Consider the following 27,950-nt stretch of genomic DNA (forward strand, 5'->3'; position numbering starts at 1 on the left):
TACATGTCAGGGAAGAAGAGGAAAAGCTTTATTATTCCTAGATGGAATGTTTTCTGAGGGTTCTCCATTGCCTCCTCTTTAAAGTCCAAACTCCTTCACTTAGAATTGATTATGGAAATTTTGGGAAAATCTAAATAGATGAAAAGGGGGAGGGAGGGAGAAAGAAGTAACTCCCATCAATATAGACTGTTTACTCTCCTTCCTGCCGTCTCTATAATCACATAAACCAAACTGAACAGAAGCAGATAGTTCTGTAACTTGCTTTTCTCACGATAGGAAGTTGTGAATGTCTTTCTGAAAAATACATAGTTTTGAATTTTTAGGTAGTCGCATCTGTTGAGTGTATGATTTCTTCCATTTCTTCAGTGGTTATAAGGTCTTTACCATCATTAGTAGTCAACTGTCACACCTCTATGGTGTTATGGTTCATAGTTAAGTCTGTGACCCACCGGAAATGTATTGCGGCATCACGTGTGAAACAAGCCCTAATTTGCTTCTCCCCACCGCAGTAGCCGGTTTTCTCGATTCTGATTTTTGAGTGGAATTGTTTAATGTCCATTAGTGTGGGATGCTTTCTTTATTCTATAAAATATCACATTCTTATACGGATGCCAGGACCTAGATAAGTAATATCTGGTCTGTTCTGCTGATTTTCCTTCCTTTTTACTCTTGGACTAGTGCCACACACACTTCTTAAAATAATGGTAGTTCTATCCTATGTTATCTGGCAGAGAAAATTCCCCTTTCTGACACTGATTTCCCCAAAATTCCTTTTTTTCCCTTTAAGTTTATTTAGTAGAGAGAGAGAGAGAGAGAGCGCGCACGCGAGCGGGGTCAGGGGGAGGGAAGGGACAGAGAGAGAGGGAGAGAGAGAATTCCAAGCAGGCTCCGCACTGCCAGCACAGAACCCAACATGGGGCTCGAACTCATGAACCTTGAGATCATGACCTGAGCAGAAACCAAGAGTTGGTAGCTTTTAACCGACTGAGCCACCCAGGTGCCCTTTCCCCAAAATTTCTTAACTATTTGATCTGTTTATTCTGTCCTGTGAAATTGACAATCCATTGGTGAAGTTTCAAACTCTCATCTGTAATTTGATTAAAATTGCTTTAAACCTTTATCTGAACTTGAAGAGAATTGATATCGTGATGTTTATTTAGTGTTTCCAGTTGGGGCCTTGAGACACTCTTCTGTTTTTTAGATTCTTTCTCAGTGGAATTCTTTTTTTCCCATGTATATATTTTTTGTTAGAAGTATGTCTACTTTTTTTTTTTTTTTTGAGCATTTGAAAATTGTTGTTTGTGAATGAGAGCTTGGGAATTTTTTCCATAATTCTTTTCATTTGAATTGCTGGGATAGCATTCCATTGTACGGTTGTATCATAATTTATGCAACTGTTTGCCTAGCGTGTTTCAATTCTTTGCCATTATGGACTGTGTTGCATTGTACAGATGTTATTTTGTACATGTTGAGGTAGAGCTACAGAATAGATACGCAGAAGGGGGATTGTTGGGTCAGAGGATAAATACATTTGTGATTTTGATGGATATTGCCAAACTGCCTTCTGTAGAGTTATTAGTTCTTTTCATAATTGCTCAGCATTTCTTGTTAATGGTATCACTGGTGAGCGCTAATATCTCAGTCAATTATAATGATCGCAGTCTTTGTTGAGAACATATATATAGGACTTCTCTCATTTGATCCTCTATAGAATTCCCATATGAGGTGGGGGTTATCCCTGTTTTACAGATAGAAGATAGAGGCAAAAAGAGGTTAAGTGACTTGCTAAGGGCACAGAGCTGAGGTCAGATCCACAGTTGCCCTCTGCTTCAGTTGACCCTTACCTCAGTCACTGGCCCTGCCTCTTGGTGATGGGTCTCTGTTACTTAGATCAGATTTCCCCATGTTGGAGTTGCTGAGTGCTCTTGACCCAGTGGCAACTCCCATGCTTCCCTCACGCTCTGGGCTCTCCAGGAAACCTCAGCTAGCCTAGCATAAATCTCCTATATTTGATCAAGAGGTTCGAGCTCTGAAGCCTTGCCCTCTTCGGTGGTCTGGGGAGGTTGAGAGCCGACAAAGCCGAGGACCAGTGCCTCGTGCCACAATTTTGGAGTCAGGTTGGCCAGCACAGTCTCTGCTGGCAGTTCCAGGACAAGTTGATCTTTAACTGAGGCCAAAGTGGCTCCAGCTAAGATCCTCTCTCCTGGCCTCAGGTGGGCTGACTTATTATCATTGCTGTTGATAACAGATGATAGCAATATTTCTGGGGAAGTAACTAACAATATTTTCCTGGTAGTATTTGAAGAGGCAGCATTATAGCGTTTCAGAGCATGGACTTGGCGCCTGGCTGGCTGGGTTTTTATATTAGTTTCCTATTGCTGCTGTAACAAATTACCACAAATTTAGGAGCTTAAAACATTACACATTTGTTACTATGTACCTCTGGGGGTCAGAAGTCTGCAATGGGTCTCCCTGAGAGAAAATTAAGATGTCGGCGGGGCCGTGTTCCTGCTGGAGGCTCTTGGGGAGAATCTATTTTCTTGCCTTTTCCAGTTCCTAGAAGCTGCCTGTATTCCTCGGTTCATGACCCCCTTCCATCTTTAAAGCCAGCAGGATAGCACGAGACCTCTGCTTCCATTATCACGTCTTCCTCCTCACACCTGCCTGCCTCCCCTTTTCCTTATAAGGACCCTCGTAATTACACTAGGTCCACCTGGATAATCTTCCCATCCCAAGATCCTTAACTTAATCACATATACAAAGTCCTTTTTGTCATAGAAGTTAACATACTCCAGTTCTGGGAATTAGTACATTATTCTGCCTCCTACAGTTTGCCCTCTGGACGCTATCACTTACCAACTGTGATCCTGGACGAGTTATTGTACCTCTTGTTCAGTTTCCTCATCCTTAAAATGGGGATATAATAATTCCTATTCTGTAGGATTGTTAGGAGGATTAAAAGAGTGATATTTCTCAAATACTCATAACATTGTCTGATACATAATAAATGCTGTGCAAGTGCTAGCTAAAATATATTAAGTAAATGAAAATAATGCACACCCTTTGATTTAGCATTCCTATTTTTTGTAACCTATTTCATAGAAACAAAAGCATCCATGTGTTAGGCCACATAAAGCTTTATCCATATTGACAAAGTACAAATAGGAAATCACTAGAATGTCCATTAACAGGAGAATGACTGGATCACTTGTGGTACAATGTGGAATTTAAGGGGGCTATAAAGAGAATACATTAGATCTATACTTATTAGACCTAGAGGAATGTCCTGAACAAAAGTTAAATTAGAGGAGGAAGCTACAAAGACATTACTCATGATCTTTTATAGCATGATCTTTTTTTTTCTTTTTAAGAACATCAACCCACCAAAATTGTTGTAGATACTTGAGCCAATTATTTAACCACTGATTGTCTCCCTTTCTTCATCTGTGAAATGAGAACAGCAATAATTCTCCCCTCAGAAACTCTAGTGAGGATTATATGGGATGAAATGTAAAAGCACCTGGGTGGCTCTGTAGGTTAAAGCCTCTGACTCTGGATTTCGACTCAAGTCATGATCTCAGTTCATGAGTTCAGGCCCCTCCTTGGGCCCTGCACTGATAGTGTGGAGCCTACTTGGGATTCTCTCTTCCTCCCTCTCTGCCCCCCCCACCCCCAAACTGTCTATCTCAAAATAAATAAACTTTAATACCTTTTTTTAAAGTTTAGATATTTTTGAGAGAGCAAGCGTGTGTGCACGAGTGGGGGAGAGGTAGAGAGAGAGGGGACAGAGAATCCTCAAGCAGGCTCCGCGCTGTCAGGGCAAAGCCCGACTGCTGGCTTGAACTCACCAACCCCAAGATCATGACCGGAGCCGAAGTCAAAAGTCCAAGGCTTAACCTACTGAGCCATCCACGCACCATGCACCACGTACCCGGTAAACTTTAAAAAGAAAGGGGATGAAATGTATCAAGTCCTTAAAATCCTGCAAGCAGTCTGGATATTTGTGTAAAGTGGCCTGAGCAGACAGTTGTGGAAGGATGCACCCCAGTGCTCACCTGGTTGCCTCGGAGGCGGGGAAAGGAAATTCAGAAACGGTGTGGAGAGACAATCTGTGTATCTGTGCCTTGTTTCACGACTGGAGGCTAGCTGTCGTTACTTAAGTAACTGTTTTACGTTCTAATGCTCTATGGGTAGTTTGGAGACCACAAACTGAATGGAGAAAAGCACGAACCTAGGGACCTACCATGATTCAAAGTTTTGTAATTTTTGAAAAAGAGTTTAATAACAAAAATATAAAGGGATTAGAAGCAGGAGAGCCCTAACTGAGGCCGGCCTTGTGTGTCTGCAGCATCTACTGCCGAGGCTGCTCCAAGCCGCTGTGCTGCTCGTGCGCGCTCCTGGATAGCGGCCACAGCGAGCTCAAGTGCGACATCAGCGCGGAGATCCAGCAGCGGCAGGACGAGCTGGACGCCATGGCACAGGCGCTGCAGGAGCAGGACCGCGCCTTTGGCGCGGCGCACGCGCAGATGCACGCGGCTGTCAGCCAGTTGGGCCGCATGCGCGCAGACACCGAGGAGCTGATCCACGCGCGCGTGCGCCAGGTGGTAGCGCACGTGCTGGCCCAGGAGCAAGAGCTGCTGGAGGGAGTGAGCGCGCGATACCAGCGAAGCTATGATGAGATCGCGGGCCAGCTGGGCCACCTGGAAGCGGTGCTGCAGCGCATCCGCGTGGGAGGCGCGCTGGTGCAGAGGATGAAGCGCTACGCCTCTGACCAGGAGGTGCTGGACATGCACGGCTTCCTGCGAGAGGCGCTCAGCCGCCTGCGCCAGGAGGAGCCCCAGAACCTGCAGGCCGCCGTGCGCACCGATGGCTTCGACGAATTCAAAGTGCGCTTGCAGGGACTCGTCTCCTGCATCACTCAGGAGACGGGTAAGCACCCGAGCCACCCTTGTGGCCGACCTGTTTACCATTTAAGGGCCTGTGCCTTGCTGTCGCTCCCTGGGGGAGACAGGGCAGAAAAGGAAGCCGTGGGTTTGTTTTTAGTTTTGTTTTTGTTTAAAGTCAGATTTGCTCACATCGTACATTCCAGAGCACAGGATAAGGAGGAGAGGAGGCCCTGACGTGCTTCTGCAGCCCTCCAGAGGGGTCACGTTTTACTAATTTACAGGGCCCTGTGGATTAGCTGTGATCTTGTGACCCTTGGAGAATTAAGAAACTACTAAGCTGAGAACGAGACACAGTATCATTTTAGCCCCAAAGGGATAACCACTTCAGGAAATTCTCTTAAGCCTCCTGTCTAGCAATAGAGAAGTCAACTGGAACGTGAGGTTAGAGCAGAAGGGGACTGAGAAAACCCCCTGGAGTGGTTGGGTGTTTACCAGAAACCATACTGCGCCTCAGTGGAGGAGATGCTTCGCCTCCAGCATGGCCTGCTGTCTGGACCAGCTGCCTACCTTTGTGGGCCCCTGGGAAGTGGAGAGCAGACCAATTTGTGACCTCAGCAGTTGTCCAGTCCAACTGGGGCAAGATGGGAGCACATCACGTAGCCGGAGAATGAGGCAGTGCTTGGCTCTGCAGTCCAGATCCAGGAGTTGGAGCAGCTCTGTATGAGCTGGTGACGTCATCGGGGCTTTCAAGGGACGCCAAGGGGAGGGGGGTGCCCCAAAGGGCCTCCAAGGTGAGGAACCTTTAACAGCTCTTTGAGGAAATCTCTAGGCTCACATCTGAGCTCTGAATAGCTGGTGTGAGGATGCCCTTACTGGGAAAGAGGTGGGTGGCAACAGAATCTGAAGGCATCCGGGCAAGTGCCAGTGATGGGGGCTCAGTCACTCACGCCTGCCCTTGGAGCTGATGGCTGTGGGCTCATACCACCAAACTGTGCCTCGGTGGCAGCCGAGAGATGGACAGAGATGCACCTGGGGTTTGCACTCTCTAATGCCACCCTCTCCCTTCTGGCTGGGTTCATGCTCACTGCAATCAGGGAGCTCTCCTTCCAAATGACAGCCCCTCCATGGAGCTGCCCCAGTGTTGTGAGAGGCCCTGAAGAATGAGTCTCTAGGAAAAGCAGCAGAGACATTTCCTCTGTCACTGTCCCAGGCGAAGATGCCTCCCACCGGGGATGTCCCTGACTTGCCTGTGACCTTTTCTGTGTTCTCCAGATGCAGCTGTACACAGGAGGGCCAGCCCAGAGGCTGTCAGCACTCCCAGGGACTCTTCTGACATTGACCTGGTAAGATGGGTTGAGGTCTCAAGGGGAGGTGGTATGGTCCCACAGGTCAAACGGGTTCAGAGTTCCCCTGTGTCAGGAAGGAACCTGAGTCTTGTTGTCCCTTGTGTCTGCAGGCATTAGAGAGGGGAGAGTGCCCGAGAGGGACAGCAAGTGGCCGGACTGCAGCTTTCGGTGGGAAGGAGTAAAGGAAGGGCAGGTGAACTGGCTGGCTCTGAGATCTTAAATGCCAAAGTAGCACTTGATAGATTTGAGAGGGGTGAGAACCAGGGATGGACAGGAGGTGAAGAAAGCGGTCACTGGCGGGTGGCCCTGACAGATGGTGGTAGATGACATCTCCCTTACCCTGTCCCCCATCCTAGATATGTGAGCATTTTCCTGGAATCAACACGGAGGCCTTCCCCACTTCTCCCCCGCCCCCAACATGGTTCTTAGAGAGGAGAATGGGGCCAGGAGGCAGACCTCAGTCCCAGCAGGTTGGGTTTCATTGGTGTGATTTCAGGACCAGCATATATGCAAGAATCATAGTTTCTCAGGGTTGGGAGGTGTCCATACCCCCTCTAACGTCGGCATTCCCTCTACAGCACCCTTGACCTATGGCTGTCTACACACACACACACCTCCCAAGGACAGGAAGCTCACTCATGCTTGAGACAGCCACCCCCATCTCTGGACTGCCCTTAGATTGCTTCCCTGGGAGAAAATGCAGTGGTACCCCTTTGGCTTGCCCTCTTAAGTGCTTGCATGCATGGCTCCTCTGGGATAAGCTTCCTGAGATCCTTCCTTGGACTAGGCGTCTGGTCTCCTCCACGTCCTGGTCATCTGGGTCTGCCTGTGTCTGCCTGTCAAAGGTGTGGGTCCAGGACTGATGAGACTTCCACAGAAATCAGGTCTTCTGGTGGTAGCGGTCAGGTGGCGAGCCTAGCTTTGTCATGTATGGCCGTTGGGGGAGAGAGATTGTTGTAGGCAGAGGCAATCTGGAGAGACTTCCTGGAGAATGCAGGATTTAGGAACTGAGAGTTTTAGAGCTAGGAGAGCGCATGGAGTCTAACCCTCTATTTTGCATAGGTTGAGGCCCAGAGAGAGGGTGACAACCCCAGGCCACATGACACAGCAAGCTAGGGATAGGATTAGAAGCAGACTCCTAACTGCTTTGGGTCCTGCATCCCCACATATGTAGCTTGAAAAGTAAAAAAGGACGTTTTTATTATATTTTTGAAGTAATACAATCACACGGTCAGAAGTAAAAACATAGAATGATAAATATGTCAACTACACTTCGATTCTTAAAATCCATTGATTTGTACGCTTACCGTTTGTACATTTCACTGTATATAAATTGTACCTAATTTTTTTTTTCAGATCCCCAGGTGATGATAATTTGTAGCTAAGTTGAGAACCAATGCTTTGAGGTGGGGGGACACCCCAACATCTCTCTGCACCCCGTTTCTCATTTGAGCTCTCCATTACTGAGCATCACAGAGATTTCTTGTGCAAACTAAGACTGTGTTTGTGCATATCCAATATTTTCACGTAACACCCTACATATGGCACCTTACTGCCCAAATCCTGCACGTACGGTATCTGGATCTTAAAAAAAGAAAGAAAGTAACATATCATGTCTCCCTCCCTTCTGGTCCCTATCTTTCAACTTCTTATGCCCATATACCTATCTCTATTTCTTACATATCCTTCCCGAATTTCTTTATGTAATTACAAGCAAATATGATTACAGGTAATTCCATTTTCCATTCTGTTTTTGCACAAAGGTAGCATACTACCCTATGTTCATAGTATTACGCCCCAGGCTTTTTCACCCCACAAAGTATTCTGGAATTCTTACATTTTCAGTAGGTAGGTAGCTTCCTGATGTCTTTTTGTGTCTGCATAGCAGTCTAGTGAATGGATGTAGCATGTTTTATTTAGCCAGTTCCCTGTCAATGCATATTTAGGTTGTTTTGGTATCACAATGCTAGGATGAATAATGTCCCCCAAAGAAATCCTATAAATAGTTGGGGAAGGTGCCCCAGGTCCACAGAGCTCGGCTGTCTTCCACGTGCCAGTTGCTGGTTCATGAACAGCAAGAGACCCTGTACTATCTTGTATGAGGTCTAGGCATTCTTCCGGGTCTTTGTCTTTATGTGACCTCTCACCATTCGCTACTAAGTAGTTTGAACTTGGAACATCAGAAGAATGCTCTTTCTGCAAAGCCTCTTGCTTTCACTTTGGTAGTAGGCTGGAGGAGGGGGCAGGCAGGCCAGGGGAGCCGGGGGAAGGATGTCGTCTCACTCTGTGAGTGCAAAGGGCTGGTGTAGCAGCTCCAGGGAGGCAGGCGTGGCCGGGCAGTCCCTGGAGAAAGTACGGTCGCTCAGCTATGCCAGGAGAAAGGCGACTCTCGGGCCCATGTCCCTGCCTTAGGAGGCAGGAGCTGGGCTTTCCACCCCAACACTGGATCCCTCTTGAAACTGTTGGTTTACTTTCATTTCAGTCATGTATCTGCACAGAGGTGACGAGAAAACACAGCAACAGCCTTAACTAGAACTCCCCAGCTTGGGGGCCATCTTTCTTCCATTTCCTGTAGACTCTTTGCATCATGACATTATAATACTTGAATGGAAAAAAATAAAACATTTTAAAGCTACCAAACAACAAATTGGGCATCATGATTTTTTTTTTTTTTTTTTTTTTTTTTTAGTGAGCCTTCTTGTCTGTCCCCTGCTTCATTAACACAGGAAGGAGGACATCGTGGGTGGGACAGAGGCAGAGAATCCCAGGCCCACTTTCAGGGAGTTTGTTGCCCTTCTGGAAAGAAGGTCTTTCACATACCAGTGATTTGTAGATCCAGACATGAAAGGACCTTTTCAACTTTTTTAAACAATTTTTTTAATGGTGATAAAATATACGTAACAAAATTTACATAGAGGTGGAATTGCTGGATCATCTGGTAATTCTATTTTTCATTTTTTCCGGAGTCACTATGCAATTTTCCATAGTTGGCCATGCCCTTCTTCGTTCCCACCAACAGTGCACAGGGTTTCCAGTTTCTTGAAAAAAAAATTTTTTAACATTTATTTGAGAGAGAGAGAGAGAGAGAGAGAGAGAGACAGAGCACAAGCTGGGGAGGGGCAGAGAGAGAAGGAGACCCAGAATCTGAAGCAGGCTCCAGGCTCTGAGCAAGTGTTCAGTGTAGAGCCCAATGCAGGGCTCGAACCCACGAACCATGAGATCATGACCTAAGCTGAAGTCGGTCACTGAGCCACCCAGGCACTTCATGGGTTTCCAATTTCTTTACCTTCTCATCCACACTTTTTTCACTAATAGCCATCCTAATGGGTGTGACGTGGTTTAAATTTCTGACCACTACCCATTATAAAGAAATATATTTTATATCTACGGTATATATACGTACACATGCATAACTGTAGCTAAAATGGAAGTTTTGCAAAGTAAATTACCCTTGTTACATGGGTTTTCTGTTCTATACTATTCTGCATAATTTAAAAAATGCTGGTCGTGACCCACTGGATTGCTTTCATGATTCACCAATGGGTCACAGACTGTAGTCTGAAAAACACTGGTGTAGGGGCGCCTGGGTGGCTCAGTCAGATAAGTGTCTGACTTCCGCTCAGGTCATGATCTCACAGTCCCTGGGTTCAAGCCCCACATCAGGCTCTGAGTTGACATTGTGGAGCCTGCTTGGGAGTCTCCCTCTCTCTCTCTGCCTCTCCTCCACTTGTGCTTTTCTCTCTCTCTCTCTCTCTCTCTCTCTCTCTCTGTCTCTCAAATAAATAAATAAACTTTAAAAAGTTTAAGGAGATTCTCCATTCTCTCCACTTCCCCCAGATACACTCTGATCCAGAGAGACAATTCTCCTCCCTTTCTATAAAGATGTTAAGAGAAAGAAACCCAGAGAGGGAGGAGAAAAGGAAGTCAGTCCGTTATAGCAATTGATTTGGGAGCCCACATCAAAGTGCTCGATACCAAGAAGCGCCCCACGTCGAGCTCCGGTCCCAGCACGATGGGGCCACGTGGGGCTTTCCCCCACCTGCCCCAGCCCGGGTTTGGCCAGCTAATTCCTGGGGTTCCCCTGTGAGGAAAGCCTATCCCTGGCTTCCTGATCTTAAAGTCCAGCTTCTGACTTGTCCAGCGTGGCTGTGCTCGAGGAAGCGCCCCCTCCAGCTGGGTGTTGTTTCCTTCCCCTCACCACACGGACCACTGCAGGCGCCTGCTCACGGTCATCTCCTGGGCACACACAGACTTGGAGGCAGCAAGGGGTCAGGATTGCAGGCAGGAGTGGCAGAGTCTGGGCCTCCCCTTTCGGAGGGACACTTCCCAGGTCACTCGTCACTTATTTTCAGTGAACTGCCCAGCGGATGCTTCCGTTTCACACAGTATAGAGAAAAGCGGTGTGGGGGGATGTAAGAGAGACAGTGACCAGGAAAGAGAACCACCAGTTCAAAGACACTACACTCAAACCCTGGTCCAGACCCTCATTAGGTATCTGACCTTGGGAAATCAGTCACTTCACCTCTGTGCCTCCTACCCTTCTCTGTAGATTGGCAATAATCACAGGATGGTCCCTATTTCATTATTTTAACTATAATTGTTTTTATTGTGGTAAAATTCATCTAGGAAAATTCCGTTTTAACTATTTTTGAGTATACAGTTCAGTGACATTGCACCCTCCAAATCTTGTACAGCCACCCCACCCATCTAGTTCCCAAATATTCCCATTACCCCGAAAGGAAACCGTGTCCCCTTGAGGCGGCCACTCCACATCTGCCCCGCCCCCACCCCCACTCCAGCTTCCAGTCTGCTTTCTGTCTCTATGCGCTCAGCTCTTGTGGATATTTCATATAAATGGAGCCGCACAACATGTATTCTTTTGTGGCTGGCTTCTTTTCACTTAGTGTAATGTGTTCAAAGTTCATCCATGTTGACGTACAGAACTTCATGCCTTTAAAAAAAATTTTTTTAACGTTTATTTATTTTTGAGAGAGTGAGAAAGCATGAGCCGGGGAGGGGGCCGATAAAGGGGGAGACACAGAATCCAAAGCAGGCTCCAGGCTCCGAGCTGTCAGCACAGAGCCCGACGCGGGGCTCAAACTCACAACTGCGAGATCATGACCCGAGCTGAGCAAAGTCTGACACTTAACCGACAGAGCCACCCAGGTGCCCCGACTTCATGCCTTTTTATGGCTGGATAAAATTCCACTGTATGACTGTCCGACATTTGGGCTGTTTAGACATTTGGCTGATGTCTCAGAGGCTGGTAGGCCTTTGGGTTGTGTGCACCTTTTGGCTGTCGTGAATAGGGCTGGTGTGAACATTTGTGTGCAGGTTTCTGTTTGAACATCTGTTTTCAGTCCTTTGGGTACATGCCTAGGAGAAGACTTGTTGGATCATATGGGAATTCTGTGTTTAACTTTTTGAAGAACCAGCCCAAGTCCGTTTTGGGGTGGGTTTATGCATAGTTAGCACCTGCCTGGCTCAGAGTGGCAATAAAAACTGTATTTAGCATCATTACCATCGGTGGCACTTACTGAGTGCTGGGTGCTCTTCTAGGCACTTTACTTGTGGTAACACATTTCATCCACAGTATCCTGTGGGACAGATATTAATATTATTCCCATTTCACAGAGGGGGACTGAGGGCTGAGGGGTTTTAAGGGATTTGGCCAAGGTGTGTAATTGTTCTGACCCAGGGGGAGTTAAGGCCCAGGGGCAGAGTGAAGGTCACAGGGAGGTTCCCTGGAAGGGTTTCAGCTCAGTGGAAGGGTGTCCTCACTGTTGCAGCTCTGCAGCTGTAGAGGAGTTGCTGCCACCAGGAGCGAGCGCTTTGTTAACCCGGAGCTAGCTGTCGAGCAAACCTTTAGGCGCGGTTGGTCCCGTGTAATCTCAGCAGTCACCTCCTGGCTCTGTTAGGATGCACAGGAATTGAAGTGCCCCTGGATGCCAGCACCTCAGGGTCAGAAGGAGGGTGTGAGGAGGACTCCTGGTCCCCGGGAGGCTCTGAACAGCCTGCACCTGTGGCTGGCTGAGGCCCTGGGGATTGGGCTGACCCCAGGCCTGGGCTCTCAGCCCTGGGCCTGCCACCCGCTCATTTCTGTCTCTCTTATTTCCAGACTTCGCAGCCAGAGGAGATGCAGAGGGCCCGGGCACAGGCCCCAGGGCCAGCTGAGACCCCAGTCGTGGCTTTGGTACAGTCGGTGCCCGGGGTACACCCGGTGCCGATACATGCCTACTCCATCAAAGACGCCTCCTGCAGAGAGGTAAGGTTCTCCCTGCCCCCTGCCTCTGCACCTGGAGGCCCAGATCCCACCAGGCAGTCAGGTTCCCACCTGAGAAGCCAGGCCTTAGTCAGCACCTACGCTGTTCTCTCCCTTGCTCCTGGCTGCCCTGCCAGGAAGCTCCCCTGTAAGCGTGAGCCACTCCAGGGCAAGCAGAGGCCAGCAGAGTCAGTGGTCAGCAGACGGCCAGTGTGCGTGGCAGCCCAGGGGTCTTCCTATGTGGAGAGAGACACGATCTGCGTGGCAGAGAGCAGAGGCGACAGCAGGAGCAAAGGGGGTGGGCCACAGGTCCCTGCCACCCAGGTTCACATCTCTGCCCACCACCCCAGCACCCCTGAAGGCTGCTAACCCGGCCTTGTGACCCCCCACCACATAGGAGGTCTGCAGCCCAGTCACTCCCCAGAAGAGGAAGTCCTGCCAGACCGAGTGCCCCAGGAAGGCTATCAAGATGGAGTCTGAGGAGGAGAAGGAGACACGGCTGGCCCGGAGTTCCCCCGAGCAACCCAGGCCCAGCACCTCCAAGGCAGTCTCGCCACCCCACCTGGATGGGCCCTGCAGCCCTGAAAGCCCCATCATCGGAAACGAGGTCTTCCCGCCCAACAGCAACCACGTGACCGGCGAGTCTGGGGAGGCAGGTAAGGAAGTGGGTGGGCAGCGGAGGCTGAGGCCTACGTGCTGTCTTCCAGGGGCTGGGTAGGGTGGGACCCTTCCCCCAAATCCTCATCCCACCCAGGGAGCCCAAAGCCAACAGCATCCCCTGTGTGTCCTGCTCTCAGCTGCCACCAGATGGGGCAGGGAAAGCCCATGGTTTTCCTGGGGGATAAGATTGGATACAGTTTACCGTGTGATTTGCTGGGATTCCAGTGTGGGGACCGTAAGAGGCTAAAACCCACAGTCTGTAGCCCCTTCCCCGAACGCACCCATACAGCGCCCAGCACTGTGCCTCTGCACAAGGTGGGTCTCCCCAGGCAGTTCTGTTGGTGAGTGCCTGGCATGCTCCCAGAGAGACCTTGGGTCAAGTCCACACCCATCACTTCCCAAATTTGTCTGCAAAGGCCACCTGGCCAAAGTACGTCATTTGTCCTAGATACCTTTTATGGACACCACCAAACTGGGAGTTCTTGGGCATGAGTTGAGGCCAACTGATAGAATTCTGGAACGGTCAAGACAGTTCTTCCTAGATCTGCTTCACCCAGAGGCCCCCTTTGTTTTCATTCTAGGTCTCAGACTGAGCCCTGATCCTGCTTGCACACTGAGCCCTGACCGACATTCCTTGCTCACAATGCTATTGGTAATCAAAAGGTTTTGATTAACCAAATATAAAGTAGCTTTTAATTCAAGCATCTCAGCTCATGAGACAGAATTGGAAAAAACCAATGTGCTTCTTTAGGATTGCAAAACAAACCAGGTGCTTTTTTGCCAAGCTGCCTGTGTAGGGAACAGATTCTGAATTCAGGACCAATAACTGAATTAAGTATTCACGTACAGGGCACAGTGGGCAGTGACGGAAAGTCTCTTTGAATAAACAGATCCATACTAGCACATTTGGTGAATGTTCACATCCCCCTCTATAGGGCACACATCGCCCACCCCATCCACTGGCCCACAGGGATTCTCACAGAACACCTGGGCCCCACTGAGTGGGCATCTTGGCAGGGCCTAATTCTGTCTCCTCTGCCCTGTTTCAGAGGAACGCGTCGTGGTGATCAGCAGCTCGGAAGACTCAGATGCCGAAAACTCGGTGAGTGGTCCAGAAGTTCAGCCCTGGACTCCTGCCTCCCCCCATTCCGGGTCCCAGGAGACCCAGCCGCAGCAGGTGACTCTTAGACTTGCCCTGCGCCTGGGGAGTTTTCCAGCGAGGCAGTGAGTTCTGTGCTGTCCTGAGGACAGTCTCCAAATGCCAGCTGCGGGCCGGAACCAGCCCAGCCCTCCCTCTATACCAGGGCAGGAGCCGTCAGTAACCATACATACTCTTCTGAAATGCTGAGAGAGTGCTTCCTTCCAGAGCCCTGTCTCTCTTCTGAACTAGCCAATGCCTTTGTCTGGAGCTTCCTTATGTTTTCTCTGACCTCTAAGTCCTCAATGAGGAGCGGGGGCAAGAACCCATTCCCCAGTTAATCGCAGCCAGTGAGGGTCAGTGCAGGGGTGTGAGGGCACGGGCAGCACCGTACAGGGCCCAAACAGGCCAGCGTTCACTCGATAAGAAAGAACTTTAAAGGCATCCCACAATGGAACGAGTACCTTTGTGGATTGCACCCTTCTGTCCCTGGAGGTTGGTTAATGGAGGTGGGGAAAGGGGGGTTGAACAGAGGGAAAGGTTGGACTGGGTGCCTCTGAGGACCCTTCGGGCCCTCAGTCTGAGGTTCTGTATTGGAAAGTGCATGGAGCGCATGGAGACCGCTGCACAACACTCCTCGCCAGCCCACCCCCTGCCAAGAGCACCAGGAGCATACCACCCCTGCTGGCCCCCCCGCCTGCCCCATGGCGCATGCCGCCCCCCGGCTTGGTCTCCCCAACATCCCGCCGAACAACCTGCAGTCCCTGAAGCCGATCCTCACAGCCAGCCCGCCAGTCACCGGGAGGACACTGCCGTCCGCAGCCGCCGCGGGACTAGCTTCCTGTCGCGTAGAGCACAGAGTACCCCCCGTCTTCACCGCGCCTTCCACTTGCCCCTCAAAGTGTATTACAACCCCATGTGGACGTGTCCTCCCCCCGCAGTCCAGGCCACCACCCCTGCTGCCACAGGGCCTCCCAGCCATCCTGCCGATCCCCAGGAGAGTCCCTGCCACCTCCAGAGGGCCATCAGTCAACGCGGCCGGGCACGGGGACCAGTGCGCTCCCTCGGCCGCTCCTTCCGGGGCTCCCCCCACATAGCCCAGTGGCTCAACAGCTTCTTTGCCGTTCCTCTCTCTGTGGCTTCCCAGCTTGACACTTCTCTCAGGAAGGGTGGGGGGAGGCAGAGCACCCCAGACTCTTAGGGCAGGATCTCCCCCTGGGAATTCTGACACCGCCCCCGTGGAGAACCCCGTCCAGGACCTCTGGAGGTGCCTCCAATTGCATTCCCAGCCCCCTGCCCTCGAATTCTTCCCCCTACCCCCCACCAGCCTGGCCCCCCTCAGACAGGCCTCTGAGAACCCCTAGCACCTCCCTCTTCTGTAGCTGGTGGCCACCATCCTCCTGGAACCGCATGGCCACTCGCTCACTTGGCTCCTGCTCCCCGGCCCTCCTGCACCCCACCACCCAGCCTGGCCCATTCGCTGAAGGCCCTGCACACAGTAGGCATTCTGTGCATCGTGGTCAAGGAGCGGACCAAGGAAGGAGCGGCTGCACAGACCCGTCAGGGAGATGTAAGCCCTCTTCACCTGAAAGGGCATGATTGAGATACAGGCTGCCCGCTCCTCACATCCCCAGGCCTCTTTGCCCCAAAATAGGAAGCTTTTATCTCCCTTTGCCCCTCCAACTGCCCCATCCCACCACCCCGAGGCTTTCCGCTGGGCCTCTGCCAGGACCTAAGCCCATGAGGGCAGGGAATGTGTCGATCCCAGGACCTGGCAGATACGGCTGCTCAATAAATATTTGTTGAAAGATTGCCCTGGCAACCCCTTCTTCCATGACCATCACATTCCCTGCTGGACTTAGCTCTTCTCTGCAGGCGGTTTTGTGTCCTCCCTGCGCTGAAACTTGGTTCTCTGGTGGAGTTACCATGTCCCCTCTTTCCAACGCCCTGTGAGCTTCAGAGTGGGGAGGCAGGTCAAGGCCTTCTGTGCCTCCTGGACTGTGTCGGTCCCACCATCTAGTCAGGTTCTCTGTGCCTTTCTTGAGGTGAACCCCACTTTCCCCAGATCATTTCACACCTCCTCTTGCCTCCCCCCACACAGGGGAGGCTCCAGCACCCGCCTCCCAGGTGGCCTCTCTTTAGCCAGGTCCAGCCTTCTTTCTGGGGGACTTCAACATCCCGCACCCTGGCCTCTCTGGGGTCTTTGCCCCACCCCACTGCAGCCACCAGCCCCACGGCCACCCCCTGGACCTCACCATACTGAAAGCTGGCCCGCAGGGACTCTGGCCACAGTTTCCTGCCCCTTGAGCTCACCGGTACTTCAAAGACCCCTGCCCTTCCTGTCCCAGCTCCTGTAGTAGCTCCAGCCACCCCTCCTCACCCTCCTCTCAAGTCTCTGTTCCTTTCCACCTTGTTCTTCCGGCTGCAGCCCATCTTTATGGTCTCAGCCTTGCCCATGGCCTCAGTTAGCGCCCACAGGCTGCTGGTGCCCGGCGCTCACTCCTGCTGCCAGACCAGGATAGCCAGTGGCCCTCCAACATCTGCACTCGGGTGTCCCGTAGATCACTCGTCTCTCTTCCTCTCCTCTCCGTTAAGTCACACCGTCTGCCCGGCTACAGAAACCAAGGCCCCCAGAGCCGCCCTGGATGCCCCTCTTTCGATTATTCTTCACCACCAGTCAATATTTCAGTCTTCCCTTTAAGCCATGTTCTAAATTCCTCTGAAATCTGGGCACTTCTTTCCATCCCCTAAACCTCATCAAACAAAACTGACCCTGGCTGGAGGTAGCAGTCTGGGATGGAAAGCTCGAGAAAGGATCGGAATGCCAGTAGTCTCACCACACTTCACGACAGTTGGGCGCAGAAACTGAAACCAGCACTGCTGGGGGTGGGGGGCGGGGTGTCAGTCTGATCCTCAGCTGTCAGTAGGGGGTCGCCAGGTTGTGTCTGAATTATTCCAGGAAGGAGGGAGTGTGTTTCAGGTGGTGAAGAGTTAAAACAATTAGAAGCACAGCTGCTCACCTGTGGAGACCAGGTCCAGAGTGGGGAGGGCCAGAGGACCACTGCATTTGTGTTGGTATTCTTTAGTTCTTCAGACACACTTTCTTTTTTTTAAGTTTATGTACTTATTTGGAGAGAGAAAGAGAGCACAAGCAGGTGAGGGGCAGAGAAGGGCAGACGGAACCCCAAGCAGGTTCCAGGCCATCAGTGCAGAGCCCGACGCGGGGCTGGAACTCACAAACCATGAGATCACGGCCTGAGCCGAGATCAAGAGTCAGGTGCTTAACCAACTGAGCCACCCAAGTGCCTCCAGACACACATTTTTTAAATTAACCATCATGTGTCCCAAGCTTTAAAAAACATCTATGCAAAAACAAAACAAATTAGGTCCCCTCCATGCGTTTCTCACCCACCTTCTGTGCTCCCTTCCAGACCCCTGGCACTCCCAGAGTACCCGCAGCGGTTTGGGTGGGGAGCAGGGTGACACCCGCAAGGTGCTCCGGGCTCCCACATACCCATGTCCTCTCCTGTCCGTGGCCTTCATCCCACCTCCCGTGTGTGGAAGTTGGCCTACGAAAAGAGCACATTTTCTAAGTGTCCCAGACTGCAGCTAGACACGCCTGGAGGCTCTGGTGCAGACCTGGCAAGGTGGGCAAGGCTCCAGGAGAGACGGCTGGTGTGGGAAGAGTGGTCTGTAAGAGCCCCTGCCGCTGCCGGAAGCGGTGGGGGTGCCACTGTTGGGTGGCGGGGCAAGACCCAGGCCTGATGGTGGAGGCCTGGGGTGAGGACTATCCTAGGAAATGAGGGTGGGTCAGCAGTGCCTCTGCCCTGGGCCCTGGGTTAGGGTCCAAGGCAGGAAAAGATAGGTGCTCTCAGCTACTCTTGTGACAGAGGACTCGCCCCACTATCCGGCAGTAGCAAGACCAAGAGGAAGCAGGAGGGGACAGTCCCTGACTGCAGTGGCAGTGGTGACCAGCAGTAGGAGGAGGGGCCCGTGGGAAACGACCGATCCAGGGGAGGGGCTGGGATGCTGGTGAGTGTGTGTAACAGAAGATGGGAGCCCTGTCCCCCGAGGGCCTGGCGCAGGGGGCAGCAGGGGCCATAGGCTAGCTAACAGGATGGTCCGGCTCACGGACACACATGAGGTACCGCGGGGCTTCCGGACGTTGCAAGAGCTGGGATTTTGTGTCTGCAAAAAAGGGCAATCTGTGTGTGTTGCCAAACTGACCCCAGCTGTTGTTTAAGAGTGGGTGCTTAGGAAGTCCCTCGGGAACTTGGGGACTCTTGATAAGAATTGATGTCGGGCACTGCAGAGACAACTTCAGGCGACTGGATGCCAAATATCAGAGTTCAGCTCCTGAGTGGCCGATGCCAAACATGGAGTTAATCAGTAGGACGGTAGTTCTCTACCCTGGCTGCGCACTGGAATCTTGGGGGGGGGGGGGTGGTTACCAACGACAGATTCCTGGGTGTCACTCCCCCTGCCCCAGAGATTGTAATTGAACTGGTCTGGGGTGCAACCTGGGCATCTGGATTTTTTGAGGCTGCTAATGCCCAGCCAAAAAAGAGAGAACCACCGGATGGGGGGACTCAGTTGTATATCTGTCATCTGTGTGTATCAGCCTTGAATGGGGGTGCCCTGTACATACTGGGATATGATCCGGCGGGGGCGAGGGGGTGCTGGATCTTCCCAGAGAGACCTAGACTTGGGGAAGGTGATTAAAATGTCAAGCCAGCCGTATGGGTGTGCTTGGTACGGCCATGCAGCCTGCCACGTGGAGTGTGGAGGTGGAATCCCCTTGCCCTGCTAAGTTGATCTGTGTTGAATCCAAGTGAACTAAAGCTCACAAGCCAGATTGCACGTGTATCCTAGTTACATGTGGGTCCTGAGAAACTCCCAGGTCCCCTGTGGCTCGGTCTGAGCACACTTTTGCAGTCAAAGAAGTCCATTAACCAAGTATAATAAAGAAATGAATCCTGGGGCTCAGTCGGTTGGTTAAGCGGACGACTTTGGCTCAGGTCACCATCTCACAGTTTGTGAGTTCAAGCCCCTCCTCGGGCTCTGTGTTGACAGCTCAAAGCCTGGAGCCTGCTTCAGATTCCGTGTCTCCCTCTCTGCCCCACCCCCGCTCATGCTCTGTCTGTCTGTCTGTCTCTCTCTCTCTCTCTCTCTCTCTCTCTCTCTCTCAAAAATAAACATTTAAAAACAAGAGAGAAATGAATCCTATTATTTACTTGCATCTTTTAAAGAATATTAAAGTGAGTTTTACTCCTCCAGCTCTTAGCAGAACATCTTCAATTCCTCTTCCTCTTTTTTTCACCTCCCATTGTGTCCGCTCCCTACTTCCTTGGAGCTTTCCCCACTTTTCACTTTCCAGGCCGAGCACACGGGCTCCAGTCTTCCCCACTCCATTGCCTTCTGCCACCATTCCTTTTCCCTTCCCAGGACATCTCAAGCCTTTTCCAGTAAAAGGCCCTTGCCTGGCTTGGGCCCGGGTCTCTGTGCCTCTCCGTCTACACTCTCCGCCCACACACTCGCCCAGCGGGCAGCGCTATGGGCATTGGAACATAGGGCTTCGGGTAGTGAGCAGGGGGCAGAAAGCCTTCCTGCCCCAGAGCCTCTCATGCTGATTGCCCTTTTGCTAAACCTGGGTCTTGAGAAAAGTCCTTTTTAAGCATGCGGGCACTTCCTGGCCACGTTGCTGGGACGTAAGGCAGGGAGAGGGAGTGGGGTTTACAGCTGGCTGGAGTTGAGTGGAAGGCGTGCTGGCAAGATCATCTCCGTGCAGTAGCCCCAAGGGTGAGGAAGGATCAGAAAGGAAGAGGAGTCAGAGCTGGAAGTTCCAGCCTTCTCTCCATTGACAAGCTCAGCAGAAAGGGGGTGTTCTTTTATTAAGGGAGCCACCAAGTTCTTCAGCAAGTTCAGGACAAAAGACATTCTGCCACTATAAGAGAAAATGACCCCAGGGCAATGGGAGGGCGTAAAAATGAGATTCTGATGGCCATCATAAATGACCCTGGTTGGGGCTCCTGGGTGGCTCAGTTGGTTGAACGACTGACTCTTGATTTTGGCTCAGGTCGTGATCTCACAGTTGCAGGATCGAGCCCCACAATAGGGCTCCACGTTGAACTGAGTGTCGAGCCTTCTTGGGATTCTCTCTCTCCCTCTCTCTGCCCCTTCCCCGCTCACACACTCTGTCTCTCTCAAAAGAAGTAAATAAACTTTAAAAAAATAAACAACCTGGTATGGAAATGGAGCTAGCCCAAAGATGCAGCTGTGTTGCTGTCCCGGGAGCTCAAGTCTTGAAAGAAGATATCCAAAGAGGTGACCAAGGCTCTAAGGCCTGCGAAGACTTTCCAGAAGGAAGGAGGCAGGCGGAAGAACTCAGGGCCACTGCACGGGCTCTTGCAGTCATGCTGGGAGCCAAAAGAGGAAGGAAGATGAGACAGCTCCGGGTGCCGTGTCAGTGGGGACAGAGAGGCCTCAGCCAAAGGGACAGCTCTTCAGTCCGGGGGAGGACACAGCAAGGAGAGCCCAGCTCTTTCCACCACCCCAGGTGCAAGGGCAATGTCTGGAAGATTGAAGATAAAAACCAGCTGGGTTTTCCCTCAAGGAAAGAAGGTGGAGTATCTGGTCTAGCAACTTCGAGGAAGATTCCTGGAGAAGGCTCCTCACAGGGAGGAAAGGGAGCTGCCACAGTGAGACAGAAGATGCAGAGCAACCCTTGCAAAATAAACGTTTGACGCGTGGCCGATCGAGGATCCAGATATGCGAGGCGTTTGACGAAGACTTTTATTGGTTGGGACCTTATGTATAGAATCCCCGAACTCCAGGCTTCTCTAAGCAAGACCAGCTCTAGACGGATTCATAGTGAATGTCTTTCTCTATCTATCAGTGACCGGGAGGAAGCTGGTGAGCCTGGGGTAGGGCTAAGAGAAGCCAATGAAGTGAAAATCGGCCACTCCTGGGGAAAACCAGCACATTTTACCTGTGGCTAGTAAGGACTTTGCCCTTGGCTGAAGTTTTGTTAAAATGTTTCACCTGGTGAATACAAGGGCCAAGGCCCATGCTTATTACCTGCCGAGCCAAGGACATTAGCCAGAGGCCAGCGTTCATCCTTGGAGGCTTCAGATAGCCCCGGGTGAGGCAGTCTGTAAGTAGGAAAGACCCGAGGGCTGCTCTGGACTCTGTCCCGGCAGTACTCCCAGCTGGCCGTGTGATGTTGGCCACGTCCTTTCCCCCTGGTCGCTGGCTCACGTCCACAGGTGGCATTCACAGGAAGTTCTGAGCAGGCCTCCCGAGACATCGGCTGGCTTCGGCAGCTTTGCAGATGATGAGCCTCTACCGCCCTCTGTAGCCGCAGCCCCTTGGGGCTCACGGAGACAGAGCCCTTCCCCCACCCTGAGGCCTTTCAGATTTTTTGCCTTGGTGCTGGTGAGAACAGGGCCTTGGGTGCCCAGGCTAGAGGAGCCCCGGGCCTGAGGCTTCCCTAAGCAGCCGGCTCCTGGATGCTAAATGACAGAGGGCCTCCAGGCTTCGTGTGTCCACCCAGATGTGGCATTCCTGAGGCGAGCGGTCCCCCTAAGACACTGGAGCCTTGGCTGGCTATGGAGACAAGAAGAGCCAAGCTCCTGGCCCCTTCCAGAGAAACCTCAGGTTTGAGATGAGGCTCCTTCCTCCCGTCCCAAGAAGTGTTTCTTCTGAGTCTGTTCAGAGAGAAGGGAGCAGCAGACCCCTCCGGCCCTGCCCACCAGAGCACTGGCCCCTTCCCTGAGCTTCCAGACCTGGCGCTATGCGCCCACGTGCACACTCACACATGCTCACATTCCCACACACCTGTCAACACAGGTTCATAAATTCACACCCGATGTGCACACACACATTTGGCATTTGCATTCATTCCCATGCTCGTGCTTTCGCACACACTCGTCTGCGTGATCTCAGCCTTTCACCCCTACTCACAAACGTGGTGGTTCCCACACGGCCCTCACACGTGCACATGCACACTGACATCCATTCATATGCACACATCCTCGTGCACACGCACTTGCTTAGACGGATATACACCTTCCCCTTCCCCTCTCTCCCGCATGTGCGTGCGGATGCCCCCCCCCCCACCATACCAGCTTGCTCCTGTTCCCACGTTCACATCACACACGCACACCGGCCCGTGGGCACATGCTCACCTTGCCAACACGCCCCACTCTCGCCCTCCGGGCCCCTGACCTGTTGGTTTCTCTGTGTTGCAGTCCTCCCGGGAGCTGGACGACAGCAGCAGCGAGTCCAGTGACCTCCAACTGGAGGGTCCCAGCTCTTTGAGGGTCCTGGATGAGAGCCTCGCCGACCCCCAAGCAGAAGACAGGCCCCTGGTTTTCTTTGACCTCAAGATTGACAGTGAAAGTGGGTTCTCCAGTGGCCACCCCCACCCCTTTCTAGCTTAGTCTCTGAGCCCCCGAAGTAGGTGCAGGCAGAGCTATGTTCTGGGCCCGGGAGAGCCCAGAGCTCTGGCCAATGACTGCAGCCAGAGAGCAGGCAGTCCCTGAGTCCCAGCCTCCCCTGGGACTCCAGGTGTACCACTTGGTTGTCTGAATAAGGACTTCCAGGGCCTGAAAGCATGAGGCAGGTGCATCCGTGAGCTCACCCCTGACCAGCGCTTCTCTAGAGACCTTTGGCAACACACTTGTAAACAGAACACGATGTGGGAAGTCACTGCTAGGAGGCCAGCGATCCAAGCAAGGCCTTAAGCTGTGGCTGCAGAATTCTGAGTACAGAGCTCATTCCACAGGGAGGCCGACAAAGCCCAGGTCACGGAGAAAGATGACCCCTTCTCCCAGAAGCCCCTCAACTCTCCACGGTGCTGACCCTGGCCTCGCAATGCCCTTCCCCGAACCAGAAGGCTCCGGCCTGCCCTGTGGCACAGACCCAGCATGGGGCCAGCCCAGCCAGACAGAAGTAGTGGGTTTTCCTAGGACAGGGGAGTCCTTCCCAGGCCTCACAGGGCAGCTGTGAGCCATGTTCTGAGTGGAGTAGTTTGGGCAGGTGTGCTGTCTGCCTGGGCTGGGAATCTCGGCTCAGCGACGATGGGATTGGAGGCTGGGGCAGGGGGGAGAGGATGCGGTGGAAACCACAAAGGGTCCCGAGTGTAGGCGGGTAAGGCTAACAGAAGCCGGACGGGAGGGACCTGGATCTAAACTGTTTGGCAAACTCTGGGGCTGGGGTCAGGGGCAGGGGGGCAGGGGGGAGCTGGACTCCCACCAGGTGAGTAGGGGGTGTTTGGAAAGCAGCCCGCCCTCCCCTGCTGACCCCTGTCCCCTTTGGAGCCAGCATAGAGCTGCATTTGGAGGCTGACGCTTGGGTCCTGCCAGCAGGCCCCGAGGTGGGGTCCTAGAGCTTCCACTGCTCCCGCCCTGGGCCCCCCACCCCGCCCCTGGGGCCTCACCTTGCCCTTCTCTCCTGCCCAGCCCAGAAGATTAGCCAGCTGGCAGCCGTGAACCGGGAGAGTGAGTTCCGCGTGCTCATCCAGCCCGAGGCCTTCTTCAGCATCTACTCCAAGGCCGTCTCCCTGGAGGTAGGGCTGCAGCACTTCCTTGGCTTCCTGGGCTCCATGCGCCGCCCCATCTTGGCCTGCTACAAGCTGTGGGGGCCCGGCCTCCCCAACTTCTTCCGGGCCCTGGAGGACATGAACAGGCTGTGGGAGTTTCAGGAGGTCATCTCGGGCTTCCTGGCCGCTCTGCCCCTCATCCGGGAGCGCGTGCCCAGGGCCAGCAGCTTCAAACTCAAGAGTCTGGCCAAGACCTACCTGGCGAGAAACATGAGCGAACGCAGCGCCCTGGCCGCCGTGCTGGCCATGCGAGACCTGTGCCGCCTCCTCGAGGTCTCACCGGGCCCCCAGCTGGCCCAGCACGTCTACTCCTTCAGCAGCCTGCAGTGCTTTGCGTCCCTGCAGCCCCTGGTGCAGGCGGCCGCCCTGCTCAGGGCCGAGGCCCGCCTCTTGGCCCTCCACAACGTGAGCTTCACCGAGCTGCTGACCGCACACCGCCGTGACCCAGAGCGGGGCTTGAAGAAGTACAGCCGCTACCTGAGCCTGCAGACCACCTCGTCACCCCCCATGCAGCGCGCTGTCAACCTGCAGGCTCTGAGCAGCTACTTCAAAGGCCTGTCGGAGGAGGCCGCCATGGCACGGGCAGAAGGCATCGCTGGCCACAGCTTGGCAGAAAAGGCGCCCCAACAGAGCTGAGAGGAGGCGATGACCGGCTTGGAATCTCAGGGGGGCCGAGAGGGATGAGGCCCCTGAGCAGGCCCCACCCATGACCGCATTTCCAGGCCCTGGGCCCCAGTACGCAGTTGTCATTTGGTCCAGAATCAGTTCTCCCGGACCAAATTCCCCTTCTCGAAAAGCCCCACAGAGAAGGTTCTAAGTCCAAGTCCTAATCCCCCAGGGGCCACCAAATCCCCATTCCGGCTTTGGGAGCCCCAGTGGGTTGGTTCACCAGACACCTGGCCCCTCTCCTCCAGGAGCCAAAACCAGGGAGGTTTTACGCAAAGAAGGCCCCCAGCCACCCAACTCGCCGCCTCCACGAGTGTCCCTGCAGTTCCTCCCTGACCCCGGCCACTGCCCTGGGCGACCTGCCAACAGCCCCCGTGGACACTGCCTGCCGGCGACACCCCACAGGCACCCAAAGTGCCTCTCAACCAAACCGCCATCATGAGTTTGGGTTTTCCCACCACCTGCCTGTCTGAAGGCCGGCTCCCTGGTCACTTCTCCTTTGGGGATAAAAATGCATTTTCATCCCCACGGGGCCTTGTGTCTGCAGAGACAGAATCTGCTGCCCCATGTCTGTCCCACCTTCCAGAGTCTGACCCTTCCAAGCTTGCTTCTTGCCTTCTGGCCACCCAGACGCCTCTCCTTTAGTCGGGCTTTTCTCTTTGGTCCTCAGGCCATCAGCCCCTCTCAGTGTGGCTTTTGCTCTCTCTGTACCACCCCCCTCAGCCCCATTAGGAATGTCCTCTAGCCCAGGGCTGCCCGCCACACACACCAGGAGCCCTCAGCGTTGGCATCCCCTGAGAGTCGCTACACCAGACCTCTGGGATCAGCATCTCTTAGGCGGGCCCAGCAAGCTGTTTTAGCATGTTCTCCAACTGGTTCTGATGCCCGCTAAGAACCAGTGCTCTGATAGACTGCTTCCCCCGAAAGAGCAGCAGAGAAAGTCCTGGCCCCGACTGGGCACGTTCACTGTGACCTAGGAAATGACCCCTGGTGTCTCCACTGTAAAATGGGCCAATTGGCCCAGATGGGCTCAGAGCTCCCATTCCAGTTCCTCCATTCTGGGACTTTAGGCATGGACGGCAGCCACCGAGCCAGTGGACAAGATGGTTTTCAACCTAAACCCTAGCTCTCAGCCCTAACCTAAGCTAAGGTCCTCAATCCGTGGTCACACCAGAGGGCAGCAGCAGAACACAGCAAGGTCAGGGCCCTCCCTCTGACTAGCAGAACCACTGTCCCTCCCCATCTCCTCTCCCTTCCCCCTCCCTTGGCTCCCGCCGCTGGGCCACAGCCCAGGGCCTCCTGCCCCTATTGCCTGAGCTTTCACAGGAGTGAAGTCTGTGTGCCCACACCTCAGCCCCCGTCCGCTGGGTGCCCTGGAGATAGATCCACGAAAGGATTACATGGGAACCAGCTACCACAGTGGGAGTGTCAACTCTAACCGTGAGCTTTGACGTGTTTAAAATAGCATTCGAGTGTAAAGCGAGGGCCGGCTCAAAAGCTGTGGGAACAGGCTGATGGGTGAGGGGAAGAGGAGGCTGGGCCCCAGCCTGGCTGTGCTGACCATCCTGGCAATTGCAAGGCAGCCCTTGGGCCACCACTCGTATTTTCTTCCCTCGGCCTCCCCCCGAACGAGGCAGTGCCCGCTGGTTTACACCCCTCCCGTGCTTGCCATCTGCAGATGTAGTTGACCACAGGTTTTATAACAAAGGGCTCTTCTGCCCTCTCTCCATTTATGCAGCCTTTAATAAAGATGTGAATGCTCAAAGTCTGAGGCACCAAACTCTGCTCAGCCCACCCGGGAGCCACTGAGCAGCTTCTTGTCTGTGTTAAAGCAGGGTGGGGAGCGGGGGTTGGGGGGCGGGGAGGTTCCCGAACATGGGGGAGTTGCACTTTGTGAAGTCCTGTCAGGGCTTAGCAGAGCCCAGAGCTCCTTGTTGCTCACATCTGTGAGCCCCTCCCCACCCCCATTCCAAAAGAGAAGACCCAGGGTGGGCCCGGCAGGGATCCTCTCCCAAAAGGAGAGGCACATGGAGGAAAAGAGGCGCCAGTTTCAAGAATTACCCTCTAGAGGGAGTCAGGAGCCAGAGACCAGCATCTGTAAGAACGTCACCTCTGCCCCCTGCCGGGTAATCTCACACCCCTGTTTGTGTCCCCAGAGTCACAGGTGGTAAAACCCTTAACAAGAGGGAGGGGAGCCCAGGATGTTAGCAATGTGTAATTAATGTGTCGCTGTCCGGGCTGTCTTGTCTGGGGTGTCCCAAATGGAATCCACGTTAGTACCTGCAGGGGTTCCCACGGCACAGGCCATCACCCGTAACCCCACCTACCTGGCCCAGATGACCAGATTCCAGCCCTGGAGTTTTAGCTTCTAAGAGCAGGTCCACATGTGTCCCCTGTGCTTCATCTTTGAATGCTATCTCAGATTCATCCATGTCAACTAACCATGAACTTGCTGGGCTGGAAGTCAGGGCACTCACTGAGTTTTCAATTCTCACTCCATAACCTCTGACTGGTCTGGTATGTCAAACTCACTGAGGCTTGGGCTCCAACTCTATCCAATGGGACAATACAGATCATTTTTACCTCACAGGCGCTTGCATGAACCAATGAGAGAATGTGCAAATAGCTTTTTAATATGTGAAGAACCACACAGGGACACCTGGGTGGCTCAGTCGGTTGAGCGTCCGACTTCGGCTCAGGTCATGATCTCACAGTTCATGGGCTCACGCCCCGCGTCGGGCTCTGTGCTGACAGCTCAGAGCCTGGAGCCTGCTTCGGATTCTGCATCTCCCTCTCTCTCTGCCCCTCCCCACCTCAAGAAAAAATAAACCTCAAAAACAATGTAATATGTGAAGAACCACACAAATATAAGATCTTATTTTACAGACAACCAAGATGACAGCTTTACTGCTTCGTGAGTTATAAAAATGAACAGATATTAGATCTTAGCAAAAAAATATGCATGGGCTTGGCTTCAGGCAATACAGAACAAGATCTGGGACAGAGCAGACAATTGTGGGGGGTCCTAGGGTCCAAGGTAGTCAGGGGAGTCCACCTTGCAGTGGCTGACAAGTGGGTGGCTCTGTGTCCCCAACACGGCCAAATGGGGGATTTCAACCACACACACCTGAAGCAGAGAAACCAGCTCAGCCATGGCCAGTTCTGCCTGCTCCAGGGCCTCCTTCTGAGATCCAAGGGCTCACACTCCCAGGAACATCATCACTCAGAAATCTGCTTGTGTGTATATATATATATATATACACACACACACACACACACATACATATATTATATATATGTATATATATACATATATATGTATATATACACACACACATACATATATATGTATACATATATATACATATATATGTATATATATACACACACA

At 52.7% G+C, this 27,950-nt stretch overlaps 1 protein-coding gene across 8 annotated transcripts in view; it reads left to right on the forward strand.

The window, feature by feature from the left end:
- PML (PML nuclear body scaffold) overlaps window positions 1-26,324 on the forward strand; it is a 38,987-nt gene extending 12,663 nt beyond the window's left edge. Inside the window, exons 3-9 of one of the 8 annotated variants that reach the window (XM_040493225.1) lie at window positions 4,349-4,929; window positions 6,159-6,229; window positions 12,360-12,497; window positions 12,892-13,150; window positions 14,204-14,256; window positions 22,542-22,692; window positions 23,754-26,324. In XM_040493225.1, the coding sequence (XP_040349159.1) occupies window positions 4,349-4,929; window positions 6,159-6,229; window positions 12,360-12,497; window positions 12,892-13,150; window positions 14,204-14,256; window positions 22,542-22,692; window positions 23,754-24,529 (2,029 nt within the window). In that variant the 3' untranslated portion in view covers window positions 24,530-26,324. Of the gene's footprint in view, window positions 1-4,348; window positions 4,930-6,158; window positions 6,230-12,359; window positions 12,498-12,891; window positions 13,151-13,735; window positions 13,807-14,203; window positions 14,257-14,871; window positions 15,183-22,541; window positions 22,693-23,753 lie in introns of those variants that run through there. The other 7 variants (XM_040493227.1, XM_040493231.1, XM_040493229.1 and 4 more) reach the window with 7 other exon arrangements.
- The last annotated feature ends 1,626 nt before the right edge of the window (window positions 26,325-27,950 follow it).

This window comes from Herpailurus yagouaroundi, unplaced genomic scaffold (assembly GCF_014898765.1).
Source record: "Herpailurus yagouaroundi ecotype Mexico unplaced genomic scaffold, PumYag 184, whole genome shotgun sequence".
NCBI lineage: Eukaryota > Metazoa > Chordata > Mammalia > Carnivora > Felidae > Herpailurus > Herpailurus yagouaroundi.